The 23,392-nt window shown below is 44.0% G+C and overlaps 2 protein-coding genes across 9 annotated transcripts in view; one reads left to right on the top strand and one right to left on the bottom strand.

Moving 5' to 3' along the window:
- Positions 1-219: 219 nt before the first annotated feature.
- Positions 220-17,562, bottom strand: BHMT2 (betaine--homocysteine S-methyltransferase 2). Of its 7 annotated transcripts, none has more exons than XM_058728841.1 (9): positions 17,422-17,530; positions 16,039-16,149; positions 12,053-12,185; positions 9,663-9,754; positions 8,287-8,478; positions 6,104-6,251; positions 5,694-5,876; positions 5,220-5,448; positions 220-800 (listed from the first exon to the last, which is right to left on the bottom strand). In XM_058728841.1, the coding sequence occupies exons 4-9, from the start codon at positions 9,738-9,740 to the stop codon at positions 719-721; spliced, it is 912 nt and encodes a 303-aa protein (XP_058584824.1). In that variant the 5' UTR covers positions 9,741-9,754; positions 12,053-12,185; positions 16,039-16,149; positions 17,422-17,530; the 3' UTR covers positions 220-718. The 7 variants fall into 7 exon arrangements, with proteins under 7 accessions (XP_058584824.1, XP_058584815.1, XP_058584830.1 ...); XM_058728832.1 differs by lacking the exon at positions 17,422-17,530 and adding an exon at positions 17,163-17,415; XM_058728847.1 differs by lacking the exon at positions 17,422-17,530 and adding an exon at positions 16,620-17,129.
- A 62-nt stretch (positions 17,563-17,624) lies between these two features.
- Positions 17,625-23,392, top strand: part of DMGDH (dimethylglycine dehydrogenase) — a 68,807-nt gene continuing 63,039 nt past the window's right edge. For both annotated transcript variants that reach the window (XM_058728802.1, XM_058728813.1), the window contains exons 1-2: positions 17,625-17,719; positions 18,667-18,841. In XM_058728802.1, coding sequence (XP_058584785.1) covers positions 17,625-17,719; positions 18,667-18,841 — 270 coding nt within the window. The remainder of the gene's footprint in view (positions 17,720-18,666; positions 18,842-23,392) is intronic.

A 23,392-nucleotide genomic window follows, 5' to 3' on the forward strand; every position in this document is an offset into this window, starting at 1 on the left:
TTTTTTTTCAACGTTTTTAATTTATTTTTGGGACAGAGAGAGACAGAGCATGAACGGGGGAGGGGCAGAGAGAGAGGGAGACACAGAATCGGAAACAGGCTCCAGGCTCCGAGCCATCAGCCCAGAGCCTGACGCGGGGCTCGAACTCACGGACCGCGAGATCGTGACCTGGCTGAAGTCGGACGCTTAACCGACTGCGCCACCCAGGCGCCCCTCGCTATTATTCTTTTTTTAACGTTTATTTTTGAAATAGAAAGAACCCAAGTGGAGTAGGGACAGACACTTGAGAGGGGCAGAAGTTCTGAAGCGGGCTCTGCACTGACAGCAGAGAGCCCGATGTGGGGCTCGAACTCAAGAACCATGAGAGCCAAAACCAGATGCTTAACTGACTGAACGACTCAGGTGCACCACGTGTTGCTATTCTTGATGACCTTCCAAAGAATGTAGCACAGCATTACTGGACAGTAAGGAGCTGGAGGACCTCTATGCAGAGGCCCTTTCCCATCACCTCTGCATCTGCTGCAGCATTCAGCTGGGTGTTTGTCCACAGTGGGAGCATAAGATGTGTATGTTGGACGGAACCGAAGGGCCAGCAGCACATTAGCTGTTCAGCAACTGGAGACAGCAAGGTGGGCTGGGGGTAAAGGCCGGGAAGAGTTCCATACGGGGGCGGAGGGGGACTTCCTTCTATTCTGTTATTCTGAAACAGCACTACTCCTTAGACGTCCGGCTGTGACAGTGAAGGACAGAAAGGTCTGCCCGAAGCTGGCAGCAGATTTTCCCAATACTCCCTTCTGGCCCTGTGTTTAAAAAAAATAATTAAAAAATGCGTACCTGTTTCATAAGTCTAATATATATATATATATATATATATATATATATATATATATATATACATATATATATATATATATATGCGAATATAAAATAAATTAGTACATATGCATGTATGTATTTGCCAAATACACATAGGCTTGGTAGATGATCAGGCAGGACTTCAGTTTCAACACACAGACTGAAAAACTATGTCCATCAATGCTTTTCTCACATTTCTATCAAAAACAATCACTGGGTTTCACAGCACCTCTCAGAAAAAGAATATGTGTTTAAATTTTACATGTTTTGGTGAACTACATGTATTCTGAACTTTCTAGCAGGGTCCTTCTAGCTCTACTCAATAGTTTTATATAATGACAAATATATGAAGACGGGGTTTTAAAAAAATGGTTATTTATTTTGTGTGTGTGTGTGTGTGTGTGTGTGTGTGTGTGTGAGAGAGAGAGAGAGAGAGAGAGAGAGAGAGAGCACAAGCAGGAGAGGGGCAGGGAGAGAGAGGGAGAGAGTTGTAAGCAGGCTTCACATGGTCAGTGCAGAGCCTGACGCAGGGCTCCAACCCATGAAGTGTGAGGTCATGACCTGAGCTGAAATTAAGAGTTGGCCGCTTAATTGACTGAGACACCCAGGCGCCCCAAAGCTGGTTTTTAATGTAAAAACACAGTGTAAGTCTTCAAAAGTAACCAGAAACCGAATACAAATTATTTTGTTAATATTTGTTCTTGTTTTTAGACAAAGAAAGAAGCGTACAAAGGTTCCTGGTCACAGACCTTTGTAGTAAATATATTTATACAGTTTTTTCCACTTTATTTACGAAGCAATGAATATATTGACATTTTTTGGATGATGAAAATGTCAGAAATCTGGGATGTCTATGGGTTTTGGTGTAATCACAAATTGTTGTGAACATCAATATGTTTGGGAGTTCAAGGTACAAGGAATGTCTGGCTTTTTTCTACAGAAAAATGTTTTCTCTTTACCTGGTAATGAATTTTAAGGATCCCTAGATAATAATTAAAGTAAGCCATATCTCACTTATTTGAACTATTTTAATCATCGCCAAAGTTTGCTCTCCTCATCTTTTAATTATATTTGTATTACTTTGTTCTAAGTATGATACCTATAAAATCAATTTTCTCTGATAAGCATCCATATCTCCCAGAAGAAATGTTTGGCTAAATTATTTCTTGCCTGCTTTTACAATCTAAATAAATTTACGCTAGGGATGTTGTTTCAGGTAAAAAATGAAGAGTGTTCTAAATCCCACTGAAGGGGCGCCTGGGTGGCTCAGTCAGTTAAGTGGCCATCTCTGGATTTTGGCTCAGGTCATGATCTCATGGTTTGTGAGATCGAGCCCTGCATTGGGCTCTGCACTGACAGTGTGGAGCCTTCTTGGGATTCTCTCTCTCCCTTGCTCTCTGCCCCTCCCCTGCTCGCGTGTGCACACATACTCTCTTTCTCTCAAATAAATAAATAAATAAATAAATAAATAAATAAATAAACATTAAAAAAATCCCGCTGAAATGCATAAAGAAATAAAAAATGGGTTAAATACATAACAGCACTGAAGAAAGACGAGGAGACAGCAGAGACTTTGGTTTCTAAAAGAGGGAAATGGGATGGCATTGTATAGAGATAGACGAGAGAGAGTCAGAGATGCAGTGATTCATAACACAACAGTCATTCAAGAGGTCCTCAGAAAAATGTCTTCAATAACAAAGTGCATTGACAAAAAGCATGATTTGTAACAATTTATAACAAATAGTATAATTTAGAACTTGGAAGACCTAGAGAAAGTAAAGGCCTGTTATTCATCTTTCAACAATGACAAAGGAAGTTAATTAGAAGTTCCTAGAAAACCAAATGTTGTACAAAGAAAGTCACAGTCTAAGTATGAAACAAATTAAAATATGGCATACATGTGCACTACAGATGAAATGAAATATGACAGAAGGGAATTGATTTGAGCTTGATGCTTGGAACATTCTCCCACAAGAGGCTCAAGTGTCTTTAAAAAAAATTTTTTTTTTTACGTTTATTTATTTTTGAGACAGAAAGAGAGCATGAACGGGGGAGGGTCAGAGAGAGGGAGACACAGAGTCTGAAACAGGCTCCAGGCTCTGAGCTGTCAGCACAGAGCCCGACGCGGGGCTCGAACTCACGGACCGTGAGATCATGACCTGAGCCAAGGTCGGCCGCCCAACCGACTGAGCCACCCAGGCGCCCCTCAAGTGTCTTAAAACAGAATTATTTCTCTTTTTCCATAGTTCCATGCTTATGTCTTGGTTCTAAGTGAACATTTAGAAAATCATTAATGTATCAGGATATTAGACTAGAGATCTTATTGGCAGCGCCAAGATATGGCAGACATGAGGTATCAAGGTCATAAGACAGACACTCTGCAGAAGTTTCAAAGGAGGTGGCCAAGAGCCAGTCCCATGGCTCACCTGACTCTACCCTGGACAATCTAGCTCACAGACCAAAGGGCCAGCTTCTCTGATTGAGAGCAAAGAGGGTGCCATTAAATTGGGATCAGACCACACTCTCATAGTTTGTTTACATGAGGGAAGAGTGAAAGGTCCTCTAGTCAGTTTTGGCCCCCAAGTGAAAGAGAGCCAGCCTGGAGGTGTTGAAAATCCGGAGGTATTTAGAATCACCAGGAAGGACGATGAGACCTCTGAAACAGGGTGTTATTTGGAGTGACCTGCTGAAAAAGCCAGGATCTGAAGGGGGAAGTGGCAGTGAGAGAAAGCGATGCCTGTGGCATCCCAGGGAAAGGCTTTGAGGAACCATGGCAGTGCTCAGGAAGACCTGCCAGGTCCAGAAAATGCAGTCTTCCTGTTAGGCTGCTGGGCAAGGAGGAACAGTTAAGTCCCCTTTCCATCCTCTCTCTTCTCCCTTTCAATCTGAAGAGGTCAGGAATCATGGTTAGCAAGACGGGAAGGAGGGATTGAAAGCCTAAGAGAGAAAGAGAAGGACCAGCCTGACTTTCCCTAGTTTCCTGCCTATTGAAGGCAACCAATGGAAAACAGGAGGAGATGTAAGCTTCATGTGTTCCAAGTTTTGATTTTACATGGAACTGTACACTTTAATTACTGAATTAAGACTGTGTTTGCTAAATAAAGTGGTTGCAGGGCTTTCTATTGCCTAAGACTACCCAACAAAGTCCTGGGGCATGTCCGTATTTTTAAATAGGGACAGAGGAAAGAATGAGCAGGTTTAAAGAGACAGAGGGAGACAAAAATAAAGTTGCACTCTGATTATTACATTTCATGAATCCAGTTTGTTTAGTATGCCAATTACAATAATAGTGTAAATGTTATTTACTAGATTTACATTTTTTTAAAGTTTATTTATTTTGAGATAGAGAGTGTGCAAGTGGGGAAGGGGCAGAGAGAGAGAGCAAGAGAGACAGAATCCCAAGCAAGCTCCACATCGCCAATGCAGAGGTTGGCACAGGCCTCAAACTCATGAACCATGAGATCATGACCTGAGCGACATCGGACACTTAACCGACAGAGCCACCCAGGCACCCAGCTTTACAGCATCGAGCAGAACTCAATGATGTAACTGTCATGGAACACCTTAAAGAAGCCAAGCGGTAGATGAGGGAGAGAGAGTAGAGGGAAGCAGAAAGAGTTAATTGTTTAAAAAAATTTTTTTTAATGTTTATTTTTGAGAGAGGGAGAGATGGAGCATGAGCTGGGGAGGGGCAAAGAGCAAGAGAGACACAGAATCTGAAGCAGGCTCCAGGCTCTGAGCTGTCAGCACAGAGTATGATGCGGGGCTCAAAGTCACAAACCATGAGATCATGACCTGAGCCTAAGTTGGATGCTCAACCAACTGAGCCACCCAGGTGCCCCGAGTTAATTCTTGTTTTACAAAGTGGAATTAAGAGATACTGCTTTATAGCAATAGATTAAGAAATAGATGGCTAAATAGAAAATTCAAATTTATAAAGGTAACCAAAAGAAGAAATAAAAATGTAATACATCAAAATTGGGAAAAGTAGATCAGGGAGAAAAGGGGAATATTTTGTGATTTAAATGCCTCAGTTTTTTAAAGGGTTAGCAGTAATTACAGCTTAAAATTGCTAAACCAGAAATAAGGTCTAAGATTTCAAAACACAAGGGAGGGAGACAGAGGATCTGAAGCAGACTCCATGCTGACAGCAGAGAGCCCAACATGGGGCACAAAGTCACAAACCTGTGAGATCATGACCTGAGCCGAAGTCAGATGCTCCACTGACTGAGCCACCCAGGGGCCTCTAGTTTTAATTTTATATACTTGTATATTTTTTCAATTTTTACTGCATGCATAGTGTTTCTAACAATACATAAAATGAGATTCGAGTGAAATAGTAATGTCAATTAGAAAATTCCTACCTGGCTCTAATCCAGGGCTTGGTGTGCATATTGAGACTGCTTCCCCAACTCCCATGTTTGTCAGAAGCAGGAGGCCAAAAGCCCCTTTCTGGGGCCAGCTCCTCTGCAATCGCCCTGATGTGGTAGGGTTCAAATCCACAGCACCCGCCAATGTACCTGACCCCGAGTTTGTAGGCCTCTCTGGCATATTTCTGAATATCCCATCTGGTTGCAGCTCTGGGCTCCAGTCCTGCAACACAACCATCACAGCATTGCTGTTACTGTCCTTGTATTCAAATCACAGGTGCTCTGATGGGCATTTTTTACAATTAGAAAATCACGAACTTTAGATTCTGCTCATTTTTCATTAACATTGAACGTTTTTGTCTTATGCGGTCTCTATTTGTAAAACCGTACCATAGCTATTTATTATGGCCGTTTCCATGCTGTCAGCACAAGAAAACACAAGGACCTCTAATATGTGGCTGGGCTTACCAAAGGGATATTCTGGGAGATCCACAAACCCTCCTTTGCCACAGTCCGGTGTATGGAAGCCTAGGGACTGCACCATCAGATGCGCCTCCAACCCTGCAGCCTGTAGGCCCACCTTCATGAGTTTCATCGTCTTCAAGCTGGTGCTGGGTCCAAATCGGCAGTTCACGCCCACAATTGCAGCCCCTAGGCAAAGAAATAAAGGACTTATATATTTTATTTATTTTATTTTTTAGTAGTTGGAAATTGCCTTAGAAATTAGCTATCCTTCTCCACCGCCCAAGTTTTAGAAATAAGGAAACCAATTCCAGTTAATTCTGTTAACAATGAACTGCTCTCACAATATTAAGCAACCTTTGTTAAATTTTATAAACAATAGCTGAACTGCTAATCACACGATGCATCCAAATTACCTGCCTTCACCAGCTTAACGGCACATTCTCCAGGTGATACACCATGCATGTCTCCGTCTGGGCCTATGCACATGGTAGCTGCCACAGGTTTACCCAACGCTTTTAAGACTTCCACAGCCCACATGGCTTCTTCGGCATGCTCAAAATACTAAGAGAAATTTCACCATTTCTATTGGTCCAAATGTAAAGCAGATTTTGAAAGGGGGAATGCAAATGTTGCCAAATAGTTATAAAAATAAATAAATATATGCGGTAAAACTTGCTAGGAACAGGTATTTAGCAGACTAAAGAATACTTTTTTTTAAGTTTATTTATTTATTTTGAGGGAGAGAGAGAGAGAGAGAGAGCTCGTGCGAGCAGGGGAGAAACAGAGAGAGAGAGAGAGAGGGAGAGAGAATCCTAAGCAGGCTCTGTGCTCAACACAGAGTCCAACACGTCACTTGATCCCATGTCCCTGGGATCGTGACCTGAGCCAAAATCAAGAGTTGGACACTCATCCAACTGAGCCACCCAGGCACCCCTAAAGAATGCTTTTCTAAAGTACACATTTTAATTCCTTTAACAATAATATATAGATTTTCATTCGGGGATCATTGATTCAGCAAGATGATGACTGTTAGGAAAAAAACAGAAGCAAAAACCACAAAGGTTTTTAAAGTAATTGAGTATTTAAATTCATAATTTTGAAGGAATTTTATTAATAAACTCTTTTATGGAACTGGGGTAATCTCCAAAAAAATTATGAATAGTGTATTATGCTTAATACTTCAAAGTGATTTTATATCCACTTCTAGTTAGACGTTCATAAGTGCTCCATGAAGTAGGGAGAAATATGATGATTTCTGCCCAGTGAGAACGCTGAGGCACAGAGCAGGGAGGAATAGCTACCGAGTTTCTTTGCCGAGGGTGGACAAGACACCTTGTCTGGTAAACCCAGGCCATTTGCAGGGGTGCTTCCCAGGAATCTCTTTAAGGGCCGTCATTGAAAAGCTGACCTTAAGTAAGTGAAGAAAAGTCAGCAAAAATCTCCCTGTCTTCCTTCTTTACTTAGATTCTGCAGAATCAGTGTGTGGGGAATGGCAGAGGGAGTCCACAGAGAGGTTCTTGCAAAACAAACTGGTGTCCTCATCCATCTGGAGAACCTATCAGGTGGGGTTAGTGACCGTCTCTGCAGATGATTCTTGCCAGGTGTGTCTGTCAGGCTTGGCTGGCCCTGAGCCTTAGGAAGGTTGACCAAGCAAGGTCTTCAATAGGTTCAGAGAGTGGTTAGGGAAATAGCAGTTGGGAGGTTATTGTCCTTGTTGAGGGTAGAGATTTGGGTTGAGAGCTTGACTTTACACGGTAACAAAGGTGGGAAATGGGGAATGAGGGCTTTTTTTTTTTTTAAATGTTTATTTATTTTTGAGAGAGAGAGAGCGCAAGCCAGGCAGGGGCAGAGAGAGGGGATCCAAAGTGGGCTCTGTGCTGACAGCAGTGAGCCCAATGTGGGGCTCGAACTCATGAACTTTGAGATCATGACCTGAGCTGAAGTCAGACGCCCAACCAGCTGAGCCATCCAGGTGCCCCGGGAATGAGGGCTTTTTAATTTTTGGAAGTGGAAGGAAGAGAATGTTCTGGGCCTTCATGTCCCATCAGTGATCAATTCTTATTGATTTTTTCTTCAAAATATCACTCACATATCAAAGCTTGAGGGAAAGGTGAGGGATTGGGGTAAGCACAGCATGAACAGAGGAGGGCAACGAAACTACTTGGTACTGAGTATTGTTAGTGGGGCCTGCATGAGCCCAAGCAACCATCTACCTCCTAAGCTTTGCTCTCTCACAGCCTCTAGCCCACGCACACAGCCCCTTCCTGCCCTGCCCCTCCCGCAGGAGAGACTGCTTCCTGAATCACCGTCCCCTTCTCACCCAACATTGCACGGTCCCCTGTGAGTCAGCTGCTACAACCACCCAAAAGAACACAAAGGCTACAGGTAGGCCTGTCTTGGGTCTGCCCTTTGGCTTCACACAGAACCTAGCACACAATTGAGAGGATGTTTGCCTTGATTACAGTGCATTTAAACAAACCTTTGACCCTGTACCCTGAGGAAACGAGGGCACGAAGCAATCCAATACCCTCCTGAAAGCTGAAGACTATGCAGTTGTATTTGTCAAAATAGTGTTTCCCTAAAACACGAGACTTACCTCGGCAATCAAGAAGTCCACATTTTTCTTGGCAAAAACATCTAGCTGGCGTTGAAAGAGTTGTTTAACTCTAGCTTCATCCTTGTGGTGTGTGTACGCCGATGTCTGGCAGATCCCCCCTGCCACCAAAGCGTCACCTTTTCCAGCCACTTCCCTGGCAAGGTCACAGGCAGCGGCGTTCACATCTTCCCACTGAAGTTGGAGAGCAAGAGTTCAGATGGTGAGCCTGGCGTTTTAGAGGTAAAATGTTACAAATAACCAAAGGGGCAATGAGCAAGTAAGACGAGTTCAAGGTATGGCGTAAAATGCACGTTGGGAAGACCAGCAGAGTTGGGTACCTTCTCCTCTACTACCAGTGAGCTTATAGTTCCATGACTGGACTTGCCACACGGGATCTTAGTAAATGTTTGTTTGCCTCCCTCACTTGACTGTGAGCCACTTAGGAATCGGGTCTGTGGCTTTCTTTCATCTTTGTTTCAAGCATAGAGATTGGACTATAGCAGGTACTCAAGAAATGCTGGTTGGTTGAATACATGGGCATGAACATTTGCAAGTATTAACACTTTTCACATATGGAATATCTCACAATACTTCCGCATTCTTCTCCTTATCTACTTTTCTCAACGACCCTATGCATTTAAGCATAAATTATCTCTATTTGCAGAGAGAAAACCAATGCTCCCTGCAGTCAAGTGTCTTGCCCAAAGTCACACACCCAACAGATGGCAAAGTTGAGTATCAAACCCAATTCTTCTCATTCCTAGGCCAGTGCCATATTCCCAAGGACCACCCTGTCTCCAGATGGACAAGTCAGAAGAGAAGACAGTGAAATAAGGGAAAAAGGCATCTATAAAATAATAGCACAGAAGGATGACCATGTCCTTCCAATGGCCAATTCCTTCCCAGTCCTATCCTCCCCACATACCCCAGCTAAAGAGGCAGAAAAAAAAGCTCATTTATTTAGTATATATTCATTTACATAATAATTAATTCTTTAATAGACATTTTGTGTGGAGTTTGTAGCAAAGTATAGTAACACATCAGGTCAATTCCATAGCTTCCCGTCAAGAGGTTACTTTTTTTTTTTTTTTTTAAACGTTTATTTATTTTTGAGACAGAGGGAGAGAGAGCATGAACAGGGGAGGGTCAGAGAAAGAGGGAGACACAGAATCTGAAACAGGCTCCAGGCTCGGAGCCATCAGCACGGAGCCCTATGCGGGGCACGAACCCACGGACCGCGAGATCATGACCTGAGCTGAAGTCGGACACCCAACCGACTGAGCCACCCAGGCTCCCCAAGAGGTTACTTTTATTACAGATGATCCCTGACACTTTCCTCCTCCCTCCCTTCACACCTGCCCCCACACCAAAATTACCTTGCTCTCTATATTTTCCTCACTGGCAGAAAAGGTGAAAGTCTGCATGACATTTGATCCTGCTCTCAAGAATTCCATGTGCAGTTGACGAACTACAAGGTAGATTTTGAATTAAAATTAAGAAGATAAAAACCATAGGAGCTTTCATTTATAGCAAAAGTAGCTTACCCACTCACATCTCTTTTAATCAGACACATTTCAAACCTTGTACTTATAAAAAATTGCAGATTACGGTCAATAGAATTCAAGGACAGAACAAGGCAGAGTCAATACCAAACTGGGGCTATTTGGAGTAGCCTCATGTTGCCCTGTCGATGGGCCTCAACAGCCTGGTGCAGTCACAGGCAGAGATTAAGGCCTGGTTGGCCAACTGCCCCCTCAATCTTTTGGTCTAGAGAGGGTTTATTCATTTGCCTGTGTTGTGAGGGATGTGGCTGGTCTACTTATAGTCAGCACTGGGAGCCCTCAAAAAAGGATGAGGAAATTCTCAAATTGGACAGAGTGTATGTGGGTTGTGCCCCCATCAAACTGATTCAACAGCAAGCGGCTGCTAAGGTGCCATCAGAGAGCTTTGGTTGGCCTATCAGAACACCCTTTCCTTCTCTCTCTTCATCCTTGTTATTTCAACACTTCTGGTTTAGCAGAAGAATCTTCTAAAATGAAGAACAGGGGCACCTGGGTGGCTCATTTGGTTGTGTTTGACTCTTGATTTTGACTCAGGTCATAACCCCAGGTTCGTGAGATCAAGCCCCTTGTCGGGTTCTGGGCTGACAGCATGAAGCCCACTTGGGACTCTGTTTCTCCCTCTCTCTTTACCCCTCCCCTGCTTGCATGTGCTTGCACAATGTGCTCTCTCTTTCTCAAAATAAATAAACTTAAAAAAAATAAATAAAATGAAGAACAAGTTCTCCTTGGGCCAGATGAAAACTTCATGCTAAGCACCAGAGAAATAAAACCTGGTCCCACCACATAAGTCTGGGTGTTGGATGAAACAATGCAAATGCCATCAGGGACTTAGGACACGTGGGACCCTTCACACCGGTTAACTCACAAGTCCTGACAACTAGCCCATCTCACACCCTCATGTGGCATGGATCAAGAAACTGACCCTTGGGAAAGTCAAATGACTTGTCCAAGGTCACACGGCTGGTCGGCAGAAGAACCAGGACAGGATCCCAGGCTTCTCAGATACACCGTGCATATATGAATAAAATCAGAGCAAACTGAAAGTTCCGTTCCTAGCTTGTATCCATTTCATTCTTTCACTTTATCTTCCCCTTAATTTAGGACCTTGCTCTCAATAAAGAGTAAAAACAGAATTAAAGCTCCAGTTTGATGTTACTCACCAATCCCATCCCAGTTTCTACCTCCAACTCTTATTGTTTTTTGGGGTTTTTTTTCTTTTTTTTTTTTTTTTTTTTTAAATTTTTTTTTTTCAACATTTTTTATTTATTTTTGGGACAGAGAGAGACAGAGCATGAACGGGGGAGGGGCAGAGAGAGAGGGAGACACAGAATCGGAAACAGGCTCCAGGCTCCGAGCCATCGGCCCAGAGCCTGACGCGGGGCTCGAACTCACAGACCGCGAGATCGTGACCTGGCTGAAGTCGGACGCTTAACCGACTGCGCCACCCAGGCGCCCCTGGGGTTTTTTTTCTAGCTAAGGGGATGAGGTGAAACTGTTTATTTCTTCACACCCCTCTCCCCCAGCAACCCCCAAATGTCTACTCTCTATGCTCTGTTAATCTGGTGGTTACCATTAATCATCTTTACCAAACACGGTTCTAGTATAATAAGCAAATTAGCCAGAAGGATTAACGTGAAGCCATAACACATGAGGTTCAGGAAACTCTTGACTATCCACAAGGTGAATATTCATGGAACAAATATATATATATATTTTTTAAAGTTTTTTTTTTAAATTTTTCAACGTTTTTTATTTATTTTTGGGACAGAGAGAGACAGAGCATGAACGGGGGAGGGGCAGAGAGAGAGGGAGACACAGAATCGGAAACAGGCTCCAGGCTCCGAGCCGTCAGCCCAGAGCCCGACGCGGGGCTCGAACTCACGGACCGCGAGATCGTGACCGGGCTGAAGTCGGACGCTTAACCGACTGCGCCACCCAGGCGCCCCTCATGGAACAAATATTAAGGTGTATAATTTAACACCTCCTATGTATGAAGATGCAAGCGTGTGGTGGTGGGCGGGGGGGAGGGAGAGGACATTTTATTCTATGTGCTTCAGCCATGTACTGTCACCGTCCACATCTTGGTGATTCTGGCAAGGGAAACAGTCCTTAGAAAACACTGAGAATTATTCCTTTATATTCTCTCAGTCAGATTTAAGCAAACTGTCACCCAGATAAACGCCGTCGGGGCTGCTGGCACTGACCTGCATTGGGATATTCCACCACCGCTTCTGGAGTCCAGAGCCCCACCTTCACGTAGCCCCTCTTCTCCAGAGTTAGGAGAAAGCTGCCGTCTCCAACCACAACCTCCCCATTCTCCAGACGTTCCAAAATACCCTGAAGAAAAGAAAGAAAAATCACCCAAGATGCCTCTTTTTTTTTTTTTTTTTTTTTTCCCTTAAAGCAGTTTCCAATTTTAGGAAAGGTGGTCCTATGTTCTTATAGATCCAGTTCTGTCAAAATCCTCAATGTCTAACAATATTCTAGAAAGACTGAGTATACTATATTTCCTGGACATTCCAGGTACTTGTGTTGTGCAAAGTGCTGTGACTGTTTTTTCTCAAATAATGTTTACGCTGAGTCAAATTATAGTGAAAGTGCTGATTCTGCGATATACTGTTTTCTCAACATGTTTGTGGCAGACACTGATAGTTGCCTAATTAGTATGTATTTCCTCTTCTCTTCTTTGTTAATGTATTTCATTTGGGGAGACAATGTCCTCAACTTAAAAAAAATTCTCTGGCGGAGGGGCAGTGCACGCCTGAGTGGCTCAGTCGGTTAAGCGTTTGACTTCAGCTCAGGTCATGATCTAGCAGTTTGTGAGTTTGAGTCCTACATTGAGCTCTGTGCTGACAGCTTAGAGCCTGGAGCCTGCTTCGGATTCTGTCTCCCTTTTTCTCTGCCCCCTCCTACTCTCTCTCTTTCTCTCTCTCTCAAACATAAACAAACATTGAAAGAAAATTTATTAAAAAAATTCTCAGGACGCCTGGGTGGCTCAGTTGGTTAGGCGTCTGACTCTCGGTTCCTGCTCAGATCATGATCTCACAGTTTGTGGGATTGATCCCTGCATTGGGCTCTGCAATGACAGCATGGAACCTGTTTGGGATTCTCTCTCTCCATCTCTCTCTGCCCCTCCTGGCTCACACTCTATCTTGCTCTCTCTCAAAATAAATAAATAAACAAAAAAAAATTCTCGGGCTCCCTTCCGCTGGGGGGAGATGGGTATATTACATAGAGCTGGCCAATGAGACATGAGCAGAAGCCAGTTAAAGATTTCTGGCAAAGTTTTGCTTTCCTGATATAGATGGGCACTCTCTTCCATAGTGGCACTTTTTCTCTTTCCTGACTAGAATGTCAATATAAGCCCTAGAGATATACCAGTCATCCTGCAGCCATGCCATTGAAAGTCACACACTAAGGCAGGTGGAGCCGACTAACAGTTGCTGTCACTCACAGCCGCAGGGTTTTTTGGGTTTTTTTTTTTAATTTTTTTTTTTTTAATGTTTTATTTATTTTTGAGACAGAGAGAGACAGAGCATGAACGGGGGAGGGGCAGAGAAAGAGGGAGACACAGAATCGGAAGCAGGCTCCAGGCTCTGAGCCATCAGCCCAGAGCCCGACACGGGGCTCGAACTCACGGACCGCGAGATCGTGACCTGAGCTGAAGTCGGCCGCTTAACCGACTGAGCCACCCAGGCGCCCCCACAGCCGCAGGGTTTTAATGGCATCTTTGCGTAGCTGCAGCAGCCATGGATTGTTAGGCCTCACGTTAGGGGAGAAAACTAGCCTCTTTTTTTTTGCATAAACCACTAAACATAATCCTAAGGGGCAGAAAGTTTCATAACTATGCCCCTACATTTTCCAGCATGTTCATATATGTTTTCATTTGGTACTCCCGACAACTCTGTGAGCTAGGCAGGGCAGATGGTTTTTAAACTGAGGTTCAACGAGACTAAGTGACTTGTCCAAGATCACAGAGCTAAGAAAGATTACAAAGCTAAAGTGGACTTCAGATCTTCTAAATTCCTAATCTACTCTCTTTCTAATCCCACTTTTCTGTTTGGCCCACCCATACTTGAATAAAAGGCTGTATCCAGAGCAGTTCTCCAAGGGCTTACACTTTCCATTGTCTAAAATGTGCCTCCCCCAAATACCCGCCTCCCCCAAATACCTGCATGGCTCACCGTCACATGCCTTCAGGGCTTTGGTCAAGGGTCATCTTTTCAGGGAGGCATTCCCTGACCATCCTATAGGAAAACTGCAAACACTCCCATGGTGACCCCTACTCCTCTTGTAAAGATTGCATTAGCTGAAGATACAATCTTTTACTGAAAATACAAGGCCGGTTCACTTCAGCCCTGTCTACAGCTAGACACACAGCAATGCATGAGTGGGAGAGAAATGCCTCCAGTTGCCCCTTCTAACCAGCCATATCTGCAGCCCAGGAAGGTACATTAGAAAGAGTTGCAGTGGAGGCCGCCATATCTAGAACATCTCCATTTTTGTGTGGAGGGAAGTGAAATGGAATACAAACTGTGTTAGCTATATTAACCATAAACACTGCTTTGACTCTGGTTATTTTTTCCATATTTTATATCTAAAGATGAATTTTAGTTGAATGTGGAAGAACTGTTAATATTTATTATGATTCTCACCTAGTTCTCTATTCCTTCCAAAATATGCAATTTGCTCTTTCAATGTTGTACTTTTGAAACATAAAAAAAGACTTCAGCTTTAAATTTTCATGAGAACTTTCCACATGCCAGGTACAGTTCCAGGCAAGAGGGATAAACATTGGACTAAGACAAGGTCCCTGCCCTCGAGAAACTCAAAGTCTGCCCACTCGGGGGAAGGCTGATGGGTCAAAAAATCATCACAACGTATGTAAGAAAGAAATGCTGCAGAGGAATACAGAACAGAAAATCAGAGGTATAGTCATCTGTATAAAATCTCATCTTGGAAATCTAACACTTCAATTATAAGCTAAGATTCAAATTTAATAGTATACACCAAACAATTCTAGAGGGGAAAAACACTGGCATACAGTTTAGGTGTTATAGGTTAGTATCTCACCTACCACATTCAACCTGTCTCGGGGTTATGCCAAGTGTATCTATTTAACACTTCTTAGATACATACCTACATCCTACTGTCCCTGGATTATTGAAATGGCCTCCAATTCGCTCCCACAGCCCACTCTGTTGTATCTTCCACTGCTGCAGACCAAAGCCTTGCCTGTCTGACTCTTACTTGTGATTACTTCCTCCTTTGTGTTCTGCTTCAGGTCAAACACCCTCCATTCCTGCATCTGTCACCTGTAGCTACAGTATCTGGTTACTTACCTGTCCCCTCTGTTTGGCTTTAAAATGCTTGAGGCTCAGGTGACAAATCTCATTTGTCTGTATCCCTACCACCTCATACAGCACCTAACAAAGAGTAGGCTCTTAACAAACCATGCCAAGAGTCAGCAGACAGATAAGATTTTTGAAACTGTCACTTGTGTCTTATGTGCTACAAGTTTAGTCCTGAGGAGAGAGAGAGAGAAAAAAAAAATGACACTCTTTAACAGAAAATTAGCTAGCTAGGGTTTTAAGAAAATTATAGTGCCTATTTTGATTGTAATCTTCACGATAACAAGTTAAGCCATTTTGATCTGTTATCTAGATGTTTGTCCAAAATTTTAAATTTTGCCAGTTTTCTTAAAAAGCCATTAGCAAAATAGCTATATTATCAAGACTTGAATTCAGAGCACCTTTAAGCCTCTCCTTCACTGCTCTATCTACCACCCTAGTTAATTACTACACCAGCTGATCTAAAGACAGCTCCAGAATGACAGGGGACTCTGTAAAATAAAGAGCAATGTAAATTAATTTGCAGTACATTTATATTTTCATTCCATCCTCCCTTTCAGTTTGGCAGTGAATCTGCCTTGGATCTGGTAGTGAGCTCTGAGAGGCATTTATGCTTCCTTGTTGCAGATATCAGTATCTAGACTTCTGGATTTAAGGTATGGCTTCAGGGCACCTCTGATCAGACAGATGAGTAGACCAACTTCATTCACCCTCGGCCAGACGGCCAGACGCTGCCAGAGATCCAATATGCCTGAAGTTGCCACTAGGACTGCTCTTGGGGATTAATGAAGCGATTGGAAGTGTCCCCTGTGGCAACTAAATGAATTCTTAAAATGTACCTGTTGGCTGACAGGAGAGTCGAGATTAGCTGCTTCCCACTAACATTTTAACTCCCAGGTACACATTAACATGGTTATCATACGATAACCTTGGCGTTGCAAGAGCAGAGGCTGGGAAGAAATTGAACAGGGACAGCATATTTTAAAAACCTTTTAAAAAGTGAGCCAAAGGTGAACACAGTAATACAGAAAATTTAGAGAAAGAAATCAGCACAATGTCTTTATCTTTTATTAAGCTCATTTACTTCAATGCCCATATTTTACTTTTATAAAACATATCCAAAGATTTTTTTTAATTGTTAAAGTCCTATTCCACATCTTATGCAACTATTACCATTATTATTTCTTTCCTTTCACTGCATATATAAATATTTACATAGTTGGGGTCGGTCTGTATAGTATAACTCCTTTTGTAACTTAACTATTGTCAAAGCAGTTTGCTTGTTCTCATACTTAGCTTCTTAATTGGCTGCCTAATAACTTATTAAGTGGATGCACCTATATTTAGGGAGCGCACCATCATTGGGCATCTTGATTGTTGCTAACTTTTTAGGAGAAAAAGATCAGTGGTGCATACTTACATGCCTATATAGCTTCTCCCTTCCCCCCTCTGAGTTTCAGGGCACAGCTGGGTTGCTTTGAGGGATCCTGGAGATGTCCTGCGTCCAAGTTCATGCCTTTCCTAATTTTGTTTTGTCACCCCTTCTCCTCACCAAGAAACGTTGGGGGGTGGGGGACAAAGCTGACACTTGGTGAACAGAGAGGGAAAGAGGCCTAGAGAAGGAACCAGAAAGCCGGTCCTACTGAAAAGGCTAGGCAGAACGCCGCTACCCCACTAACCTGCGCACTTCCCCACCCGCCCCCACTCCGCGGTGGGGGTCTGGGAGCATCTTGCACCCCTGGTTTCAGGCCAGCCCATCAGTTGCAGGGCCAGGCTGCTACCCTTCCCAAAACGCCAGAGAACCAAGCTCTGGGGCTAGTTGAGCCCAAGACCTGAGGTAGGCTGAGGGTAGAAAATGTGAGCGCGGCGCCTGAGTCCGGAGCTAGACTTCAAATCCCCGCTCCACCCTGGACTAGATGGGTGACCTTGAGCTAGTGGCCTTTCTGGGCTTCAGTTTCCTCACCTGAAAAATGGGAATAATTGTGCGCAGTCCGCGAAGTGTGGGGCACCGAGTCCGGGCTCAGTAAATTATCTAATCCTCACTCCAAGGCGGTATTGTCGCCCCGGGCAAGTGGCGATCGCGTATACTGAGACAAAGAGCCCTCCAGGTGCCGGGCCAGGGCCGCAGAGCTCATTCAAGGGTTGAAGTGGGGTCTCAACTCAGGCGCCGGGAGCCCCGCGGCCGGGAGCGCTGAGTACCACGCCGACTCCCGGAAACTCACCTTTTTGGCCCCGGGGCCTCCGGCCGGTGCCATCTCGCCGCGGCTGTGCGGCCGCCGGGTCCGCGAGAGCGCGCCAAGCTCTGGAACCCGCCCCTCGCCCGGGGGAGGGTCCCCCAGCAGAGCCGCCGGCCCCGCTGCCCCAGGGTGCCGGTGTCCTCGGAGCAGGCTCCCGCGCCCGCGCCCTCGGCCTCCTCGGCCTCGCCATGCTCCGCCCGGGCGCGCAGCGGGGCCTCTTGCTGTCGAGTCTCCGGCTGCAGGGCTCCCCCGGCCGCCCGCGCTCAGCCTGCGGCCGCCAAGGGTGAGTGGGGGCCCGGCCGGCGCGGAGGCCCGCGGATGGGCTGCTGCCTGGGTGGGAGCAGGGCCTGAGGCAGTCTGCCGGGTCGGGGGAGCCTGGGCCTCTGAGAAATGGGCATTCGGATTTCACGCGCTGGTGGACAAAGTGAAACAGTATCAAAGGGTTCCCAGTGCGAAGTTACTCCTACCCCCATCTCCCAGTCAACTTGTTAACAGTGTCTTCTGTATTTTTCCAGAGATTGTCTATGTGTAAGCAAACATAGGAAGATATACACCATATACATATATATACATATATATATATGTATATGGTGTATATCTTCCTATGTTATATAGAGATATATATTCCTCTTTGCCTTACTTACACCTTGCTTTTTACAACGTGTCCTGGAGAGGCCCACGATCCTGCTAGGTAGAAGGTCACGCAAATAAATATATGAGACCACTGAGCAGTAACTATAAAATTAGAGGAGGCTGTACGTGGTGAGGAAGTTAAACGAAGAAGAACATTTTACTCCGTCTGGCTCTCCGCAGCCTGGAAAGCATTGGATGGAGGAGATGATCCAAGACTTATAGGAGCTAAAGTTCATAATAATGGTTTTTCATGGAATAGAGTGATTATGTGTGTTCTCCAAGTAGACTGAAAAAAAAACTACTCTTTAACTCTTTTGGGAAAAAAAAATAGAAGTCATGTTCAATTCTTTAGCTATATTTGTTATCTACAATGGACCAGAATTATATGGAACGGGTTTCAAAGTCCTCCTCTTTCCTCCCTTAACCAGGTTGCTTCAGTCAGGGTTTAGATGCCCCAATGACTAAATCAGCGCTATGCAACCCTCACGGGCACTGTTAAAATACTAGAGAAAAAAGGAGAAGAAACAGGAAACAAGTCAGAAAAACTACAGCTGCCATAGCCTAATAAAACTACCATTTACAAAAATTGTCTTCCAGAGAGGAAAACCCACCTTTGTCTGTGGAAACAAGATGGAAAGACAGAGCAGAAACTGTGATAATTGGAGGTGGCTGCATTGGTGTGAGTCTGGCTTATCACCTGGCCAAAGCAGGGATGAAGGATGTGGTCCTCCTGGAAAAATCAGAGCTCACTGCTGGATCTACCTGGCATGCAGTAAGAAAAGCCCCTCCACACCTTTTGGGATGAGCACTGGGTGTTGTATGGAAACCAATTTGACAATAAATTTCAAAAAAAAAAAAGAAAGAAAGAAAGAAAGAAAGAAAGAAAGAAAGAAAGAAAGAAAGAAAGAAAGAAAGAAAGAAAGAAAGAAAAGCCCCTCCAAACCGTCACCTGCACTGAAGTGTGTGAACCAGTGCAATCAACTTTCTTCCCATCACAACTCCCCACTTCGAGCTCTTTAGAGTGAGTGTCCCTTCAATAGTGTTGGAAAGTGCAATTGCAGTTTAGTGATCAAAATATATAATATTTTTATCTTGAGCCTATAGCTTCTGGATTCACTCCTGGCTCTGCCATTTTCTACCCATATGACTTTTGGTCAGTTTCCATTTCCTGATGTGCAGAAAGGAAATATTAACAGTACCTCGCTGACAGGGTTGTGATGAAGATTGAGTTAATATGTGTAAAGGTATTAAACACATGGTAAACGTTTAGCAAATGTTAGCTTTTGTCTGGAAGGATGTAGCTGGATGATTGCACATATAGCCAGAGACCTGCACTAAATTCCCCTCACCTGGGTTTTGTGGTCTTTTTAGTTTCATTTATGATTTTAATGCTGCACTGTGAGACAACAGCTTGGTGTCGTGAGGCTGAGAACTGTGAGGGCTGAGAACATGTGATGTTGCTTTTGTGTTGTAGTAAATTAACACACAACCTCTTCCGTTGGGCAGACTTAATAATACAAATAATTGTTCCAGCACTACACAATAATTGGGCTTAAATGGAAAGTTACTCAGGTGAATGAAGTGACTGACACTGCTCTCATAGCATTATGCCATTATCAATGATTTCTGAAGTCAGTTAAGGAAGAGAGAGGAAGTTTTTGTGACCGTCGGTACAAATTTCTTTTGGAGAAAGAATTGGGCAGTGTTAGCCACTGCTCACCGTCCCTTTCTGTTGTGAGTTTTCCTCTGCTAAGTCAGGAGGAAACCCTGCTTTCCAGGGACTTTAGAATCTAGAGCCTGCTCTAGGTTTGGGGGGTGTTAAGCACTGAAAGGGCTGCCTGTGTCCTGTGGAGATCAGGGGACACCGCAGCCCAGACTTAAGCCCCCCTGGCCACTGGGTCCTGGTGGTCTCAGAGTCAGACTACACTTATGGTTGGATGGAAGCTCCTAGAAAAGTCACACCAAGCCCAGTTCCTCTTCTCTGTCTCCTTTCGCTCCAGTCCCCTCATTTCTGGGTCTGAGAGGGAGGTCCAGGCACCTGGTCCTCCCTGAATGTAATTTCAGAGCCTTTACAGCCATACTGTCTCTTGTTTCACCCTGTCCCTCAACTCACTTCCTCCTACCTGGAGAGAGTGGTCTGGGAAGCCACCAAAACTCCGGGCCCTTCTCCCCTCCCCGAACTAGACTTTCTATTCAGGCTTCACATTATCACACACATTATCAGGCTTCACACTATCACTATATCAGAGCCTATATTGTGTCAGGCCAGCCCTGGTCTGAGAGGTGGGGACACAGCAGTGAATAAAGCTAAGTCCCTGCCCTTATGGAGCCACATTCTGGTGTGCTAAACAGAAAACAAACAATGCCTGAGAGTAATCGGTGCCTTGAAGAAGAGTAAACTGGGGTAGAGGGGTGAAGAATGATGGGGTGCAGGAGTCAGGAGGCTACCTTGAGGAGGTGACATCTCAGCAGAGACCAGCAAGAAGGGAATGAGGTGCTGGTGAGGCTGTCCAGCAAAGAGCATGTAGGCAGAGGGAAATTTAGGCAAGTGGAGCTATCCTGAGAGGGAGGCTTATACCCTTTTAATACTTCCGGGTTGTTAAACAGGGCATACACCTTAATATTTTAATTACTTATTTGCTCATTTAGATTTCATTGATTTGATGTGACCTACATTTTAGAATAGATTACTGGATTCCCTGCATTATTACTTCTTAGACATTTCATGAACGAAAAAAAAAAAGCAACATACTCTTAACCTAAGTTTTTTGGAGAAAAGTGGGCAAAGTTTTTAAGATGATAGCTTCTGGTTAAATGTTAACTGTGCCAAATATGTCTTCTTTAACCAGAGAGATATCAGAGTGAGTGGAAAAGGCATTCTCCTGCTTTGTGCACAAGGTTTACGCTATGGTTTACAAAATGAGATTCATGCAGTGCGAGCTCAAGATGGACTTGGGCATTAGAAGCCAGGTTATTTGGCCCACTGGGAATAAAGGAAAAGGAAAGAGGGTTGCCCTGGGAAGTCGGTCCCGGGACCTTTTGCAAGTCAGGGAGGCCTACCTGTGAGGAACAACATGAAGAAATTCTACATATTGGGAATTTTTAACATAGAAATATTTGGAGCAGATATGAGAATGTAGAAGTTTGGGGAACCAGCTAAGGGAGCAGACTACAAAAATCAAGGCAGCCTCACTGAAGTATAACATGTACTTAAGGTTTATATCTGCAAAGTGCAGGAATCAAGTGCTTAGTGAGGAAGGCACAGCTTGCAAAGTGAATATTAAAAATGGAGTCACACTGGGGCGCCTGGATGGGTCAGTGGGTTACGGCACCGACTCTTGATTTAGTGTCGGGTCATGATCTCACAGTTCGTGGGATCGAGCCCCAAGTTGGGCTCTGTGCTGACAGTGCAGAGCCTGCTTGGTATTCTTTCTCCCTCTCTCTCTGTCTCTCCCTCTCTTGTGCTCATGCTCTCTCTCTTTCCCTCTCTCTCTCAAGATAAATAAACACTTTAAAATAAAATAGGGGCACCTGGGTGGCTCAGTTGGTTAAGTGCCCCACTTCCGTTCAAGTCAGGATCTCACAGCTCATGAGTTCGAACCCTGCATAGGGCTCTGTGCTGACAGCTCAGAGCCTGGAGCCTGCTTCGGATTCTGTGTCTCCCTCTCTCTCTGCCCCTCCCCCGCTCATGCTCTGTCTCCCTCTCTCTCTGCCCCTCCCCCACTCATGCTCGCTCTCTCTCTCTCTCTCTCTCTCTCTTAAAAATAAATAAACATTAAAAATAAAATAAAATAAAAATGGGGTCACAAATCTAAAAACCCTGAGGTTTTGCCATATTTTAACAACACTGCTTTGTCAGCAGGTGACACTACTACCAATGTAGAGCATTTCATGTAGGATGGACAGAAAGGGGAGAAGATGGAGCAAGAGGCAGCTTTGGAGCATGGGGTCCCCAGGAGAGGCAGCCCTTGGGGATGGTGCCAACATGAATGTTTTGGAGAACTGAGGACTGAAGATCTAAAGATGCAGGATGATCTTTTTGGGGTGTGGGAAGACAATATTGGAACTTTCTGTTTATTTTTATCTACAAATGTAAGAAAGGGAGGAAGCTTTACTAGTCTTTATAAATAGCCTTTACCTTTGATGCAGCTGACATACTGGGTATGATTTCAAGGCTGGCTAAAAGAAAGGTTGGCACACCACGACAGAGGCAGCCTCGTACTTTCTTTTGTCTTTCGTCTACCTTGACATACTGCAGATCACGTGATACAGGACATCATCGTTGCGATGCATTTTATAGAGACATGGCTTTGAGACAGGGCTTTAAATAATAGAATTTGTGATGAAAGGAAGAGGGAATGAACTGGAAGGTGTTGTGCTCCTTGGAGGTTTGTTGTTTACTCATGCAGTAATTAAAAGGGTTAGTGAAACAAAGTTTTTCTTTTACAAAAAGGCCAGTGTTTTAAATTTGGTGACCTTTATAGTGATTCAGATGGCTACCAGTCATTAGAAGATACATATAAAAAATACCACATAGCAGACACATACAAGACAATAAATGCAATCTATGCTTTCAAAGTAAAGCTGATGGTATAGGTGAGAAATGACGGCTTTTTGCAAAATAGTCCTGTTGGAAAGGGTACATTTTGAAAAGGAATATTTGGAAATGTTGGTATCATCAATAGATTTTCTGGTCAAAATGATATGCATCATGTAGAAAAACTCTCATATATACAAGAGATAAATTTTTTAATGTATCTAAAATTTTCCCAAATGGTGAGTTTAAGTGGGGTTTGTACCCATTTATTTAAAATATAAAACGTGGGGCACCTGGGTGGCTCCGTCTGTTGAGCGGTTCCTGGTTTCCGCTCAGTATGATCCCAGGGCTGTGGGATTGAGGGCACGTGCTGAGCGTGGAACCTGCGTGAGATTCTCTCTCTCTTCCTCTGCCTCTCTCCCCTGCTTGTGTGCTCTCTCTCTTTCTCAACAAAACAAAACAAAACAAAACAAACAAAAAAACCCAATACCTTCCAATTTGCTTATAACAACTGATAGACAAGAGAACATGAAATGTTAATAGTCAAGTTTCAAAAGAAACCTTTGTGTGAGTGGTGATTGGGGTGGAGGAAGTGGTGTCAGGATGCACAGAGTACAGCCCAGAGAGTCTCCTTTTCCCAGGAGACTCTACAAAGTAGACCTTTGCATCATTGACAGGTAGCGTCTTCAGCCATCAGAGCCATTCAAACCAGTCTCAAAATAAAACCTAGGATTAGGCATTCAAGTTGCTGTTTTACCAAGGTTCATCCTGTATATATTTTAGTAA

This window comes from Neofelis nebulosa, chromosome 1 (genome assembly GCF_028018385.1).
Source record: "Neofelis nebulosa isolate mNeoNeb1 chromosome 1, mNeoNeb1.pri, whole genome shotgun sequence".
Classification (NCBI taxonomy): domain Eukaryota; kingdom Metazoa; phylum Chordata; class Mammalia; order Carnivora; family Felidae; genus Neofelis; species Neofelis nebulosa.